At 55.3% G+C, this 15,253-nt stretch overlaps 1 protein-coding gene across 1 annotated transcript; it reads right to left on the bottom strand.

The window, feature by feature from the left end:
* Positions 1–12,518: 12,518 nt before the first annotated feature.
* Positions 12,519–14,913, bottom strand: KLF2 (KLF transcription factor 2). The gene is made up of 3 exons (XM_059063119.2): positions 14,731–14,913; positions 13,729–14,545; positions 12,519–13,180 (listed from the first exon to the last, which is right to left on the bottom strand). The coding sequence occupies exons 1-3, from the start codon at positions 14,803–14,805 to the stop codon at positions 13,005–13,007; spliced, it is 1,068 nt and encodes a 355-aa protein (XP_058919102.1). The 5' UTR covers positions 14,806–14,913; the 3' UTR covers positions 12,519–13,004.
* Between the last annotated feature and the right edge of the window lie 340 nt (positions 14,914–15,253).

The following is a 15,253-nucleotide window of genomic DNA, read 5'->3' as shown; positions in this document are numbered from 1 at the left end:
TCATTAAAAATAGCAAAGTTTTACAATTGAAACCTCTATTCCCAATTGCTTCTTTAGAAATCGTTTTGCTTTTATTGAGGTGAAATTCACATAACATAAAATTAACCATTTAAAGTGTATAATTCAGTGGCATTTAATACATTCACGATGTTGTGCAACCACCACCTCTAGTTCCAGAGCATTTGCATCGCCCCAAAAAGAGACCCGTCCCCATTAGCAGTCACTCCCCACTTCCCTCCCCCAGCCCCTGACAACCACTGATCTGCTTTCTGTCTCTATGGATTTGCCTGTTCTGGACATTTCATGTAAATGAAATCATACACCACATGGCCTTTCATGTTTGGCTTCTCTCCCTCAGTCTGATGTTTTCAAGGTTCATCGACGTTTGTAGCGTGTGTCAGTGCTTTCTTCCGTTTTATGGCTGAGTAATATTCCATTGTGTGGATGGGCCACATTTCGTTAGTTTATTCATTCTTTGATGGATACTTGGGTTCCTCCTACTTTTTGGCTGTTATGAATAGTGCTGCAATGAACATCCCAATTATTTCTTAAACCAACACGCCAACAACAGCAACAACAATAATAAAAATAATTGCCACAACTTTTCTTCCAGGAAAAAATCTTGCAGGGGCCCCTCCCACTCAAAGAGGCACCCCTGAGATGCCCACTTACACTGCAGAAAGGTCCAGGACGAGGTTGCCTGCACTGACGGTCTCCCTGTGCATTTCCATAGGGCGCCTCAGTCTCTCTGTGCAGAAGTCAGCTCAGGTGCCAATGACATCAGGACTGTCCCAAGACATGGCAGTCTCCCCCCACCTCCAGTCCCACCTCCCAGAGGCCAGCAGAATGAGTGGGCGTGTTCCTTTGGAGTTCTACTGTCTCTCTTTTTTTTGTCACACCACGAGGCATGCAGGATCTTAGTTCCCCGACCAGGGATCGAACTCAGGACCTCGGCAGTGAAAGCACAGAGTCCTAACCACTGGACCACCAGGGAACTCCCTGTCTCTCTCTTCATAATGGCCACCATTCCTTCATTGAGCACCTACTGTGTGCCAGGCATAGGGCAGGCTCCATCCATCAGACAGCAGCTACCAAGACAGCTGCTAAGGACCCCTTTTGATAGGGGAGGAAATGGGGGCTTGGCAGTCACAGGTTGACGGTGATGAACTCAGGAGCTCAGCTCAGACCTGTCCAGTGTCCCCAGCTCCTGCCTTGTGACCCGGGCTGCTCCTCCAAGTCATCGGGAGCCCAGATCCTGGCAGGCAGGGCAAAGCCGGCCATGGACTCCTGCAGTGAACTGCATAGAGGCAGGCAGAGAGTTGGTGGGGACCAGCCGTGCTTGAGGGAACAGTCACCAACTTCTGAGATGAGAAACCCTTCCTTCGACAAATCTCTGTGTGACTCAAAATGAACCGATGAGCCCCCGGCAAGCTGGCCTAAGTCACCCCAGGTCTTGTTGAGGAAATGAGACATCAGGATGTGTCTGAGGTTTGGGGTTCAACGGAAACACACCAGGAATGCGGAGAATTCTGCTCCTGAGAGCTGGGATTGGCACCTCTGGGCGTATTTTAAAGCCAAGTGAAAAATGGGGCTGGCTGGACTCCTGATTCCTGGTTTTTCTCCTTGCTTTGAAATATCATAGAACCCTGAGGCCACAGACAGGGGGTTTGGCCAAGGAGTGTATCTTTCGGTCTTGGGACAGTCCCCAAAAGGCCAACTCGGGGTCAAGGTTGAAATCAGGGGTGATGGAGGCGGAGGGCAATCAGGATGTGCTACAGAAGGCAGGATGGCAGCCTCTCGAACAGCGAACAGCATCTGGCATTCGGCGGGTGCAGAACTATTTCCTGAATGACTGTGACAATTTAGAGCCGCGTGTCTCAAAGTGCGGCTGAGCCAGTCCCCGGGGCGCTGCACACATGGCAACTTCTGGGCCCTGCCCAAGACCCACCAGATAAGATTCAGTCCCCCCCTGGAGGATGGAGGGGAGGAAACAGCAGAGGCGGAGCTCCCACAGTATGTGTGTGGGAGGGAACTTGACTCTGATTTACTTTTCTGACCAGCCCAGGGGGAAGCTCTGGCTCCCAGAGATTGAACAGTTGCTGGGGGCCGCAGCCAAGAGGCAAACACCAGAGCTGGGGTGACCCGGGCTGCCGGACTCCAAGTCCTGTCTACACTGCATGCTGCACACTCCCCCGCATTAGCATCAGCACCGACTCCTGGAGTTGGTCAGAAATCCTGCTACCCCAGGAAGGCCTGAATTTGGGGTTTGGTTGCGTATGAGGACCTGGGAACAGAGCCACTACGTCTGCTTGTGGTGCTGACTCCTTCTCAACCAGGCCCCCCCGGTCATGCAGCACCCTCACTCCTGGCTGCTCAGGCCCCATCGGATGGGGGTGCGAGATACCCATGCAGGTGCCCCCGCCCCAGTGAGGTTGGGCCCACATGGTGGGGAGAAGAGGTTTTGCTGGGGGAGTCAGGGCAGTCTTCCCAGAGGAGGTGACGCTTGAGCTAAGCCTTGAAGGATGGACTATCCCTCCATGGATACATAGGAAGGGCTTTTTGGCATAAGGAACAGCCTCTGCAAAGATGTGGGGTTGGGGAGGAGCAAGAGTGAGTCGGATCGGGGCGGGGGGGACTCGGAGATTAGGGTGAAAGGTGGAGAGTGACGTGGGAGAAGCAGAGGCTCAGAGGAGAGAGACTGCTGACCATTAAGGACCAGAATGCAGAGTGAAGGAGTCTCCAGCATGTTCTAAACAAGCAAGGGAGGAGGCTGTCTGGACGGCTGGGGCAGGCTCGCAGAAGCAGCCCCCCAGCGGACCCCACTGGAGCCACGAGGAGAGCTGCCCTTGGGGGTTCGGGGGTTACCCGCGCGCATGAGGGCAGGCTCCCATTCTGGAGGCCACGGCCCCACGGGAACCACAAGAAATCCCCAAGGGACACCCGGAGACCTCACGGACCCGCCCTCCCCGCAAGATCTGCAGATGAATCCTGGGTGCACGCAGGCCCCCAAGCAAAGCCGGATCTGCACCCCACCTCCCCCCAGCCTCGGAGCTCCCCCGAGCCTCCGCCCCGGAACTAATCTCCTGCCTCCTGCCTCCGGCATTTGCTGGTTCAGTCTTGGAGCAGGTAATTCTGTACTATTGTTACTTAATTTCCACGTATTTCCGGGTTTGCCAGCTTTCTCTCTTTTTGGAGTTTCTAATTTCATCCCATTGTGGTCGAGGAACATACTTGGTATTATCTCAAGCCGCTTCAATTTGTTGAGACTGGTTGGTGGCCCATCCTGGGGAATGTTCATGTGTATTTTGCTGCCGTTGGGTGGAGTGTTCTAGATGTGTCTGTTCAGTCTAGTTGGTTTCCAGACCCTCTGTTAAAAAAAAAGAAAAAAAGAAAAGAAAAGTAGTGAAGGGGAGGGAAAAATAGAAAGGCTTGTCAATAGAATGTTCTGTTCATGTTCTAGGTTAAAATGGAGCAGGTCCTGGCAGGCAGGTGCCATTGGCAGGCACTCAGCCGGTGTGTCCACTCCCGTGGCTCAAGGTGGACAAGAGACCAGGAGGCCCGGCTGGCCTGTCCCACTGCACAGCCTCTGCTGCTTCGGAGTGAGGGTGGATGACGTCAGCCCAGCTCAGGCCCCGGCCCAGTGGAGGGTCTCTTGATCTGGCCTCCAGGGGTCTGTGTTCCCTCCCGAGAAGGCTGTCCCCGGTATCCCAGGCCTGGTGAGGCCGGGTGCTGGCTGCAAGCAGAGCAGCCTGTAGGCTGAGCGGGCGGGCGGGCGTGCCGGGTGTGAGTGGCACCTCGACCGCAGGCCTGTCCACCTCCTGGGGAGCCTCTGCCTCTCTGCACAGCCCAGGCTGCTGCAAAACCCCGATTTCCGGGCGACCCCGAAGCTGGGCTGCTGGCAGCGCTCCCCTCCCCTTTTCTGTCGCCCCCATTTCACAGAGGAGGAAACCGAGGCCCAGAGAGTGGCTGGTTGGAGCTAACAGTGGCGAGCTGGTGCAAAAGGGAGATCCAAACACTGAGAGATTTGCAGATGCTCGGCCTGAGCCTGCAGCTCCTGGGTGAGCTGCTCAGAAAAGAAAAACGCTTCTGACTTTCTGAGAGGCAGCGAATAAAGCTTTCAAAAGAAAACAAGGGATCCAGCAATTCCACTTCTGGGTCGATCCCCAAAAGCAGGGTCTCAGAAACATGTTTGCATACCCATGTTCATGGCAGCTTTACCCACAACAGCCAAAAGGTGGAAGCAGCCCAAGTATCCATCAAGGGATGAATAAATAAACAAATGTGGGCTATCCACGCAATGGAATATTATTCAGCCTTAAAAAGGAAGGAAATTCTGACACGTGACAGCGTAGATAAACCTTGAGGACATTATGCTGAGTGAAATAAACCAGTCACAAAAGGACAAATACCGTAGGTCTCCACTTACATGAGGTCCCTAAGGTGATCAGATTCATAGAGACAGAAGGTAGAGTGGTGGGTGCCAGGGCCTGGGGGAAGGGGCTGGGCAGTTAGTATTTAACGGGGCCAGAGTTTCAGTTTGAGAAGATGAACGAGTTCTGGAGATGGACGGTGGTGATGCCTTCACAGCAATGTGAATGTACTTGATGCCACGGAATTGTATGTACACTCAATCCTGGGTAAAATGGTTAATTTTATGTTATGTGTATTTTACGGCAATGAGGAAAGAAAGAAAACAAGAGATGGGAGGGAAGAGAATAGGGAAATGGAAGAGACACAGCCTGGAGAAAGTACTCAGGCCTGGAGCAGGGTCTTGGCAGGGTACCTGTCCCCATCCTCCCTGGGCTGTGTCCCTCCTAGAACAGTTAGCTTGTCTCCCTTGGTTGGTCCCAGACAGGGCCTGGCCTCTGCCCCCAGGGAACCCCAAGTCAGAACCAGCCTCCAGGTTCTGGAGTGAAAAATGCTTAAGGAATCCAGAGAAGGGTAGAGAAGGGTGTGGGGCCTCAGAGGAGAAAGGGGTGCCTTCCCAGGCGTGGGTCATGGTGGAAGAACCATGTTATAGGGCTTGAGAGACAGAGCACAAAGCTGATGGTCACCCCTGCCCTCATCCTTCTGTGGTTCCCCACTGCCTTTCAGTCCCGCAGCCCCGGCTCACCCCTGTGCCCTCCTGTGCTCTCCTGAAAGCCCCATGTGTGGGGTCTCCCTCCACCCTACTTCCTCCCAGGTGGGCCAATCCATGAGCCCCAACATTGCAGGCAGGATACATGGGGGCCCCGTGAGGCTGAATCAGCTGTGCTCTCCCAGGAGGCCCAGCCAAGGCCCTGGGATTTGTGGAGGAGAGGGGTGAGGCGGCCGTGGGGCACAGAGCCTTCTGAGACAGGACGGCCACAGGGTCTCAGCCTTGGGGAGTCTGGGTAAGGATTTGGGAGACAGAACTCCAGGGAACTCTGGCTTTTCCTGCTGTGTGACCTCGGGCAGTTTCCTCCCCTTTTCTGAGCCTCCCCATGCACTGCTCACCTCCCTGGCACAATGAAGAGTTCATCTGCACCCCTGCACCCCCCCCACACACCCACCACCGAGTTCCACCTGCTTGGGTAACGTTTGTCAACGTGCAGTCAGGCCTGGAGGAGCCCATTCATCTGAAAGAAGTTGCTGAGTGTGGTCCAGCGGGGGGAGGACATTGAGTCCTCCATCCCAGGGAGGGGTTAAGGTCAGCTGGATGGATAGTCAGGGCCTTGAAGGACAAGGAGCAGCTGGCCAGCATTTCTGGCTGAGTGAGCAGCAAGTGCAAAGGCCCTGAGGCAGGTCTGGAGGGCATGTCTTTTTATTCCCAGAGCCACAAATGGCCATAAATGTAACCCTGCTCCACCCTTACGCTCTTCCAAAAAAAAAAAAGAATTAAAACTGGTTGGAGGATGGGGTGTTGAGATTTGCCTCCTCTCTCAGCCTCCCTCATGAACCAGAGTGAACCTGGCTTTCTACGAGTGCACAGCTAAGGGAAAACCCCTACCTTCAGAGTGGGAGTCCTAGCATCAGTGTATGACTCTGGGAAACACCTCTGGGCCTCAGTTTCCTCTTCTACAAGAGGAGAGATGATGCCTCTGAGGGTTTTCCCAGGCACAGCTTGAGAAGCAAAGGTGATGGGAATTGAGATTCCAGGGACAGCTTCTTTCACCCCCTGTGGGGTGAGGGCCAGCAGGGTCCCGGCCCCTTGTCTGGTGGCCTCCTGCCTTTCACCTGAGGATCTGGTTTCTGGTTTTGAGGCTGCAGAGATTCTTCCAGTGCAGCTTGGCTTGGCTGCTACTAGTGGCTATGGGAAGAATACAGGGAACAGCATTTCAGGTCTAGGGAACAGCACTGAAGAGGAGCATGTCTGGTGGACAGTAAGGAGAACAGTGTGGCTGACTGAACACATAGGCATGAAGGAGAGGTGGGAAGGAGGAGGTGGGGCTCCCCAGACCACAATGAAATATTTGGATTTATTCTAGAATGATAGTGACCTGCTATAGGATACCATCTGATTTTGTTGGGAAGACAAAATTGTCTCCAATATGTGGTCCATGTAGAGGAGCCATTGCCCTGGTTGTTTTCAGGTGGAGAAGCAGAGGGCCAGAGAGACCCAGGGACTGTCTACTGCAGAGACATCCAGATGGAGAAAAACTTTCATTTCAGGAAGACTCAGATTCAAAGCTCAGCTCCATTATGTGGACAGTGGCCTTGTCTTCCCAGGCCTCCATTTTCCTACCTGTAAAATGGGCACAAATGCCTGGAAAACACTTATCACAGGGTCTGACTCATAGAAATCTCTCTCCCCGGGCTTCCCTGGTGGCACAGCGGTTGAGAGTCCGCCTGCCAATGCAGGGGACGTGGGTTCGTGCCCCGATCCGGGAAGATCCCACATGCCGCGGAGCGGCTGGGCCCATGAGCCATGGCCGCTGGGCCTGCGCGTCCTGAGCCTGTGCTCTGCCACGGGAGAGGCCACAACAGTGAGAGACCCACGTACCGCAAAAAAAAAGAAAAAAAAAATCTCTCTCCCCACCTCATACCTATGGAGACTCCCAAGGCTTTAAAAAAAAAAATCATTGTAAGATGTATATAACATAAAATTTACCATTTTAACCATTTTTAAGTATTCAATTCAGTGCTATTAATTTTATTCACACTGTTATGCAACCATGCTAACTATTTCCAAAACTTTTTCATCACCTCAAACAGAAACCCTGTCCCCATTAAACATTAACTCCCTGGTCCTCTCCCCCAACCTCTGGCACCCACCCTTCTACTTTCTGTCTCTGTGGATTTAGCTGCTCTAGGACCTCACATATGTGGGCTCATCAGTATGTGATCTTTTGTGTCTGGCATCTTTTATTCAGGATAATGTTTTTGAGGTTCATTAACCTGGTAGCTGTGTTAGTGCTTCATTCCTGTTTATGGTTTAGTAATATTCTGTTACATGGATGTGTCACCTTTTGTTTATCCATTCATCAGTTGATGGCCATGTGTGTTGTTTCTACCTTTTTTTTTTTGCGGTACATGGGCCTCTCACTGTTGTGGCCTCTCCCGTTGCGGAGCACAGGCTCCGGACGTGCAGGCTCAGCGGCCACGGCTCACGGGCCCAGCCGCTCCGCAGCATGTGGGATCTTCCCGGACCGGGACACGAACCCGTGTCCCCTGCATCGGCAGGCGGACTCTCAACCACTGCGCCACTGGGGAAGCCCTGTTTCCACCTTTTGGTGGCTGGGGATCTCACTGCTGTGAACAACTGATGTACAAGCATCTGTCTGAGTCCTTGTTTTTTTTTTTTTTTTTTTTTTTCTGGTGGTATGTGGGCCTCTCACTGCTGTGGCCTCTCCCTTTGCGGAGCACAGGCTCCGGACGCGCAGGCTCAGCGGCCATGGTTCACGGGCCCAGCCGCTCCGCGGTACGTGGGATCTTCCCGGACCGGGGCACGAACCCGTGTCCCCTGCATCCGCAGGCGGACTCTCAACCACTGCGCCACCAGGGAAGCCCTGAGTCCTTGTTTTTAATTCTTTGGGGTCTACACCTAGGAGTGGGAGCTTTTGGGGGGAACTTCTTCCTTCTGGCCTCCTTTTGTTTCTTATTACAACATCTCAGGGAACTCCATTCACCTAGTCAGGCTGCCCCCGGACACCTGTGTTTCCTGACCCCATTTCTCCCTGCCCAAGATTTTCCTGGAAAGTGAGTTTTCCAGGATATTCAGACGGAAGCCTCGAAGGAACTCACTGGGGCTTCCAGGAACCCCCAGACTGTGTGTGTGGAAGGAAACAAGGCGAGCTTGATGCAGCTTAGCATGTAGATGTTTCCAGGCGTGGGTAGGAGCTGTGACGTCAAGATTGAACCAACCTGAGTTGGAGCCCTCACTCCACCACCTACACCCACACCGGGCAAGGGGCTAGCCTTCCTCTCTCCACACCAGCTTTCTGCATCTGGAAAATGGGGGTGGCTATTCCACTTCCCCAAACCCCCCAGCTTGGTGAGAAGGTTGAAAGAGAGAATTTGTATTAAGTGCCTGGGATGAAAGCACCTGCCCCAGCCTGAAGCTCAGCTCAAGTTCACACTGGGTTAGTCATTCAACAAACTTTTGTTGACAATGGCTGTGGGTGAAGAGGCAAGGCTGAGTCACTTCTGAGTCACTCCTGCTTCCCCAGGACTCAGATCAGGGCTGAAGAATTGGGAGCATTTGCTGAATGAATGAGTGGAGGAGAGAGAGGTTGAGAGAGAGAGAGAGAGAGAGAGAGAGAATGAGACAGAGGTGGAGAGAAGGGAAGGGAGAGAGATTGAGAGAAAGATGATCTATTATCTATCTATCTATCATCCTATCTATCTATCCATCCATCCATCCACCTTTCTATCTATCTATCTATCTATCTATCTATCTATCTATCTATCTATCTATCTATCTATCCATCCATCCATCTGTCCGTCCGTCTATCTAGAGACACAGAGAGACGGTGGGTAGCAAGACTTGAAATTCACACACACCAACCTCACAGGGGAGACTCACCCTGCAGGCCACACCCCAGTGCGGGCCACTCATCTCCCATCTGTCATTCCATCCCCGCAACACCACCCTCACCTCCCAGTCAAGGAAACAGGCCCGCAAGGCAGAGCTGAGGGCTTCCATGCGAAAGAATGGTTTTGCCTAAGCAGTGGTACTCACTGTGGGCGATTCTGCACCCTCCCCCTCCAGGGGACACTTGGAGACATTTTCATTGTCACAACTGGGGGACTGCAGGGCTGGGGGTGCTACTGGCATCTCCTGGGTTGAGACCAGGAATGCTGCTAAACACCCTACAATGTGCAGGACAGTCCCCCAGTGTAAAGAAGGATCCGGCCTCAAATGTCGGCAGTGTCGAGATTGAGAAACCCTGTATGAATTATTTGGAAAAAAATGTATGTAGGTTTGTAGCTCACACTATGCACCAGAAAAAATTCCCGATGGGTTAGATGGTATAAACCAGGCGGATCCCTCGGTGTTTGTGAGTTACCTCTTCTCTCCCTCCCACTCAGTTTCTGTATTTAAATACGTGCAGCATCCTAGCACCTCAGGTCAGATAGTTACAGATGCAAAGTGTCTCACGTGTCCACAGAACCCCCTAACCCAGTGGTTCTCAAACTGGGGTGAACCTGCTTCCAGGGGACACTGGCAGTGTCTGGAGATATTTTTGGTTGCCACAACCTGGGGACGTCGGTGCTGCTGGTATCGAGTGGGTGGAGGCCAGGGATGCTGCTTAACGTCCTACAGTGCACGGGGCAGCGTCTACCACCGAGAATGATCCAGCCCCGATGTTGATGATCAGGGGGTGGAGAAACCCTGTGCTTGTCACTCACCAGCTCAGCGTAGGTCCAGGCTATCAGAGACACCTGGTGCTGGTGCCTTGGAGAGCCATTCATCTCTGGCCTGTTGCCTTGAAACTCCCCAGGGTGTGGGTAAGCCTGGATGCTAGCTCAGCTTTGCTGATGGGGCAGGTGCTGAGTCAGGCGTGTGCTGGGGACTCACCTGACCCTCTGAAGGCTCTCCCTCTCCCCACTTCACACCACATCATTCTAGGATGCCTGGGGCTCCCTGACATACAGGAAACTCCTAGTAGAAAAACAGCTCCTGTATCTTTCCCCCATCACTGGAGTCACTCTTGGGAGAGCATTTTGGCAATGCCCAAAGTCCTCCAAAACTGTCAGCCTTTCCAACCCTGGCGGACAATCTGACTGACCCAGTGTGTACATATGGATGCCCAGAGCTTGTTTGCATAAGCAACTTCTGGCACGTCCAAATGTTATATTATGCAGCCATTTAAAATAATAAAAACATATTGTGGAGGAAAATATATGGAAAAATGGTTATAACTTTTCCTGGGGAAAAAAAAAGGATACAGTGATAGTCACAGCCATGTGAAAACAATTCAACCACTGACCAGAAACCCCTTCCTCCAAAAAACTTTGATGAAAATCGGGTTGTAGAATGCAGGGCAAAACAATTTTTTGTCTGGTTTGATATTTTATATTTTCTCAAGTGGACACCAGGAAGGAAAAGTGTTCTGTGTCTTGTCACAGGGATGGGGACAGGGCCCAGCAGTGAGGTTTTACACATACTTTTCTCTGGGTGGCATCTGTCACGGAAACTTGCTTCCTGGGATGGAGCCCCCTCCTTGCTAGTAAAAGCGATGAATGATGATGATCTTTTAGGAACTCGAGCAGGTGTTTCAGCCGCGGCACTAATGGCACTGAGACCGAGTGGTTCTCTGTGGAGGGGGCTACCTTGTGCCTTCTACGATGTTTCTGCAGCATCCCTGGCTCCTGCCCACTAGATGCTAGCAGCATCCCCCGGTTGTGACAACCCCAAATATCTCAAGACTGGGTTGCAACTGGCTGAGAACCATCCATCCAGAAGCTGTTTGACGGAAGTCAACACTTGGGTTTCAGAAAGGGACAGAAAAAACGATGAGGGAGTGTTTCTGCATTAATCAGTGCAAGCCAGCTCTTTGCCAGCCCGTGTCTTGCTGAAACGTACTGCTGCGTAGGAGCCTGACACTTTCTATTGTATCAGTTGGAGGCACTCAGGAAACAGAAACTCAACAGCTTCAGTCCCCTTACAAGTGGCCTCTCATTGGATTCAGAGGCCTCTGGGAGGTGTTTTCGAGCAAGCCAGAAACATGGCTTTACCCGTAAGTTTAAAAGCTCAACGAGAAAGACTGGAGGACCCTGCAAAAAATTATTTAAAATCTCTTGCGACTCTTTCTTCTACTCCTACTGCCTCTGAAATGAGCTCTGAGCAAAGAGGGGCGTTTCCACGGATTGAGGGGGCCAGTGCTCTGCTCTGGAATCGTTTTTTCAAAAGCTGCAGAGAGAGGGTACAGAGGCTCACACACACGCACACTCACACACCCCATCGCCAGCGGAAGTGGGCCCAGGCTCTTTACTCGAGAAAGATGCATCAGATTGTCATCTCCCATTTCTGCTTTTTGTGGATTACCAAACGCTCTCAGCTGTTTCCAGGGCTGCCATCAGGGGTAGGGGGTGGGGAGGAAGGATGAAGAGAGGGAGGAAGGGAGGAAATCCCAGCCTCTGTCGCAATAGGGCAAGAGAGTTTTAAAACAGGCGCTGCTTACAAGCTATTTTCACTTTCTGGAAAGAACTTGTGCAATTGTTAGTGGCCATGGTTACCCACCCAGGGCCCCGAGAAGGGGGAGGAAGAGGGGGAACCTGCCAGGGGGAGGCACCTCCTCGCCTGACTGAGGTATTCAGGGTGCTGTACAGGGGTCCTCCCTTGCTCACGAGGTACATTTCTGGAGTGGCCGCCTCCAGCCAGCAAGGCTGGGGCTCTGATGTGATTCCTTCACACAAGGGCAGCTGCAGGGGAGGGTCTTATAACCCTCCACCACCAGCAACAGGTGGGTTGTTGCAGAAATCCCTCTAGTGGGATTCAGGGACCTCTGGGAGGCAGCCAGACCAGGCTGGCACCCTGACACCACTGTTCCATAGCTGCTTGCTCATCTGGAAAAGCATACTCACCATCCATGACCCTCAAATGTGGATTTCATTTTTTTCTAACAGGATGGGGAACTCATCTTAAAAAAAAAATTCTGCTAAAAGGCAAGACTAGTGAAAGGCAAAACAGGTCAGAAACTCAGCATTTTGCCCCTTCTAAAGGAAAAAAAAAAAGAAGTCTGCACACTACATAAGTTTGGCTAAAACCTCAGAAGCTTCCAAAAGGAGGTAAGGCTTTTTTCAGCCCAGAGGAGGCCACGTCAGTGGGACCAGCAGTTTCTCCAGCTCTGGGGAAAAGGAGGCAATTTATGGCTCAGGGAACAACCTTAAAATAACTCTCCCTCAGTCCTAAAAGGCAGTGTTTAAATTTATAGAAAAACCCACAGGTTCCTGGCAGCTGGGGGCTGCAGCTGGCAACCCCAGATGCTGGCCGGGGCAGGACCCACTTCACCCTGCCTCTGCCAGGCTGCCCTCCATCAAAGCTGCCCGTTCCCCCCAGCCCCTCCCAAGTGTCCCAAGCCCCCAGCTTCCAAGCAGCCAGACCAGTGCTGTGATTTTTTTCAAAAGATGCAAAACTTTCTTTTTAATTAAAAAACAGCAAAATCTTATAAAAATGAACCAGGCAGTCAAAATGCCCACCTGTCTTCCTATTTACAGCAATACAATATGTCACAGTCATTATGTACAATATTATAAAAAATGTTGCACAGTACAAATTAAGGCTGTATTTTTCACAAGGCATCAAGCCTCGATCCTCTAGTGTAGACCCGGCAGGGGGGAAGACGACACTTAATTATTGCACCATTTTGAAAACAAAACTCGTCAAAGAGGATTGTGGTCTTCTCCCACCGGGCCTTCAGTCTCTGATGGGGGCCGGGCGTCGTCGTCGTCGTCGTCGTGGGGGAAGCCCCCTCGGTGGCCACGCTGTGCCCGGCCCGGTCCTCTGGGCCCAATAAATACCAGTCACAGTTTGGAAGGGGGCCGTGCCCGGCGCGTGGGACCCGCCACGGCCGCGCGCGGGTGGGCGGGGGGCGTCCAGGCTACATGTGCCGCTTCATGTGCAGAGCCAGGTGGTCCGAGCGTGAGAAGGCACGGTCGCACAGGTGGCACTGGAAGGGCCGGTGGCCCGTGTGCTTGCGGTAGTGGCGCGTGAGTTCGTCGGATCGCGCAAACTTCCAGCCGCAGCCGTCCCAGTTGCAGTGATAGGGCTTTTCGCCTGCAGGGAGGGGGCGAGAGCCGGCCTTAGTTTCCCTCCCGCTTGTGGCTCTGATACTCACAGACACTCACTCTGATTAGTGGCTACTCGGGCGCGCACAACCTACCCCTAACCAGCTCTCTGAAGCGCGCCCCGCTATGTTTTGAACCTCTGGGGATCCTAGGCACGTTATCTCCCATTCCCGGGTCTCCTGATCCTCACTCCCCAGGGTTCCTAAGCGCGCACAGTCCGCTCTGCAATGTCTTTCAGCCACGCCCCCGGGGGGCTCCTAAGCTTGCACCTTTCCCCCGACAATCTGAGACATAGCATCCCCCTAGGTTTCGTAAGTGTGCATGACTGCCCAAAGTCCCGAGCCACATTCCCAGGAGGGTCCTAAGCGCGCGCCCAGTCCCCAGGCTCCGGAGCCACGCCCCCAGCCAAGCCCCAGGGGGCTTTCTAAGACCTTGCCCCCTCCCCAAACTCTGGGCCACGCCCTCTGGGGGGGTTCCTAAGCACGCCCTTCCTCCAGTTCCCCCCGCATTGGTCCCCAGCCCGTGCTCGCTGCCCACCTGTATGCGTGCGCAGGTGCGCCTTGAGGTGGGAGCTCTTGGTGTAGGTCTTGCCGCAGCCCGCGTAACTGCAGGTGTGCGTGGCGGTGCGTTTGCGCGGCCAGGACCGCCGGCCGCGCTTGGGCTTGGCCTCCAGCAGTTCTAGCGGAGACGCGGGCGGCGTGAGAAGACCTCGGGCGGCTGGCGGCGCCAAGCCCAGAGCTGCGGCGGCGGCGGCCGCGTCGTCGAAGAGGCCGAAGGCGGCGGGCGCGGGCGGCGCGTAATGCAGGCCGGGCCCAGGCGCGCCGAAGCCGGGGCCACCGAAGGGAGGCGGGAAGGGGGCGCGCGGGCCGGGCGCGGGGAGGCGCGCGGGGCCGTCGGGGCTGAGCGGTGGCGTGTCGGGCGGTGGCGGGGGGCGGCCCCCGGGGCCTCGCATGCACGCGGCCGCCGAGCCCGGGGCACCCTCGCGCTTGAGGCCCCGAGGTCCGCGGGCCAGGCCCGGCGCGCAGCCGTAGCCGCCGCCGCCGTCCGCCTCGGGGGGTTCGGCTTTCACCAGGCGGCCCGGCGGCGCCAGCAGGAAGCGACCGTGCAGCGCTGGCCCCGGCGGCACGTCCAGCTCGGGCCGCAGCAGCTCGGACACCAAACCGCCCGCGGGGGCGCCGTAGGGAGGCGGCGCGCCGGGCTCAGTGTAGTAGAACGCAGGCGGCGGGGGCGGCGGCGGCGGCTCCGGGGCGGACTCAGCGCCCAGGCCGTCCAGCCCCATGGACAGGATGAAGTCCAGCACGCTGTTGAGGTCGTCGTCCGTGCCGCCTGCCTCGGGCTCTGCGCGCGGCCAGCGCTGCGGGTGACAGGGCGATAGGCGCGGGCGTGAGCGCGCGATGGGGCCGGGGATCGCTGCCCGCTGCCTGCGTTCCACTACTCTAAGTCCGCTGTCCCTGACGCCTGCGTTCTACTACCCCGCAGCCCACGTTCTACTACCCTGAGCCAGCCGCCCCCGCCGCCCGCGGTCCCTGCCGCCCTCACCTCCTGCAGGCCGCGCTCCCGGCACGGGCTGGCGAAAGTGGAGAAGGACGGTAGGATGGGCTCGCTCAGCGCCATGCCTGGGACCCGGGGCTGACGCGGATTCGGGACACCGGTGAGTGGCTGCCCGGAACCGGGCTGGTCGGGACGCGGGCGGGCGGGGACGGCTCTGCGGGCAGCGGCCGGGCCCGCCCAAGCCTTATAGGCGCGGCGCGCGCGGGGGCCGGGCCAAAGCGGCGGCGGCGGAAACGCGTCCCGGATGGGGACGAGCTCCGGGCGCAGCCTAAATTTAGCCGCGGTATATAAGCCGGCGGGCGGCGGCGGCAGTGGCCACTGAGGCCGCCAGGGCCCTGAGCGGCCGGCTCGGCCCATCGTGCGCAGCTAGGCGGCGCCCCCGGCCCGGGCCCGCCCCCGCCTGTCTCCCCGGCAACGGCGTCAACACACGCTCCACAACAGCAGCGTGACGCTTAGGGATCCCCGGGGCACCCCGTGGGCTCCCGCCTGCGGGAGGACAGGGAGAACCTGG

The sequence above is a fragment of the Kogia breviceps genome, chromosome 4 (genome assembly GCF_026419965.1).
Source record: "Kogia breviceps isolate mKogBre1 chromosome 4, mKogBre1 haplotype 1, whole genome shotgun sequence".
NCBI lineage: Eukaryota > Metazoa > Chordata > Mammalia > Artiodactyla > Physeteridae > Kogia > Kogia breviceps.
Note: the sequence above shows the minus strand (reverse complement) of the source record. Positions and strands in the feature narration are given on the sequence as shown.

What these genes read in the sequence shown, in the direction of transcription:
- KLF2 (XM_059063119.2), bottom strand. Translation starts at nt 14,805, where the DNA reads ATGGCGCTGAGCGAGCCCATCCTACCGTCCTTCTCCACTTTCGCCAGC. An exon ending in GGGAGCGCGGCCTGCAGGAG is followed by an intron (nt 14,546 to 14,730) that starts GTGAGGGCGGCA and finishes TGTCACCCGCAG; the next exon opens with CGCTGGCCGCGCGCAGAGCC. An exon ending in GCACCTGCGCACGCATACAG is followed by an intron (nt 13,181 to 13,728) that starts GTGGGCAGCGAG and finishes CCCTCCCTGCAG; the next exon opens with GCGAAAAGCCCTATCACTGC.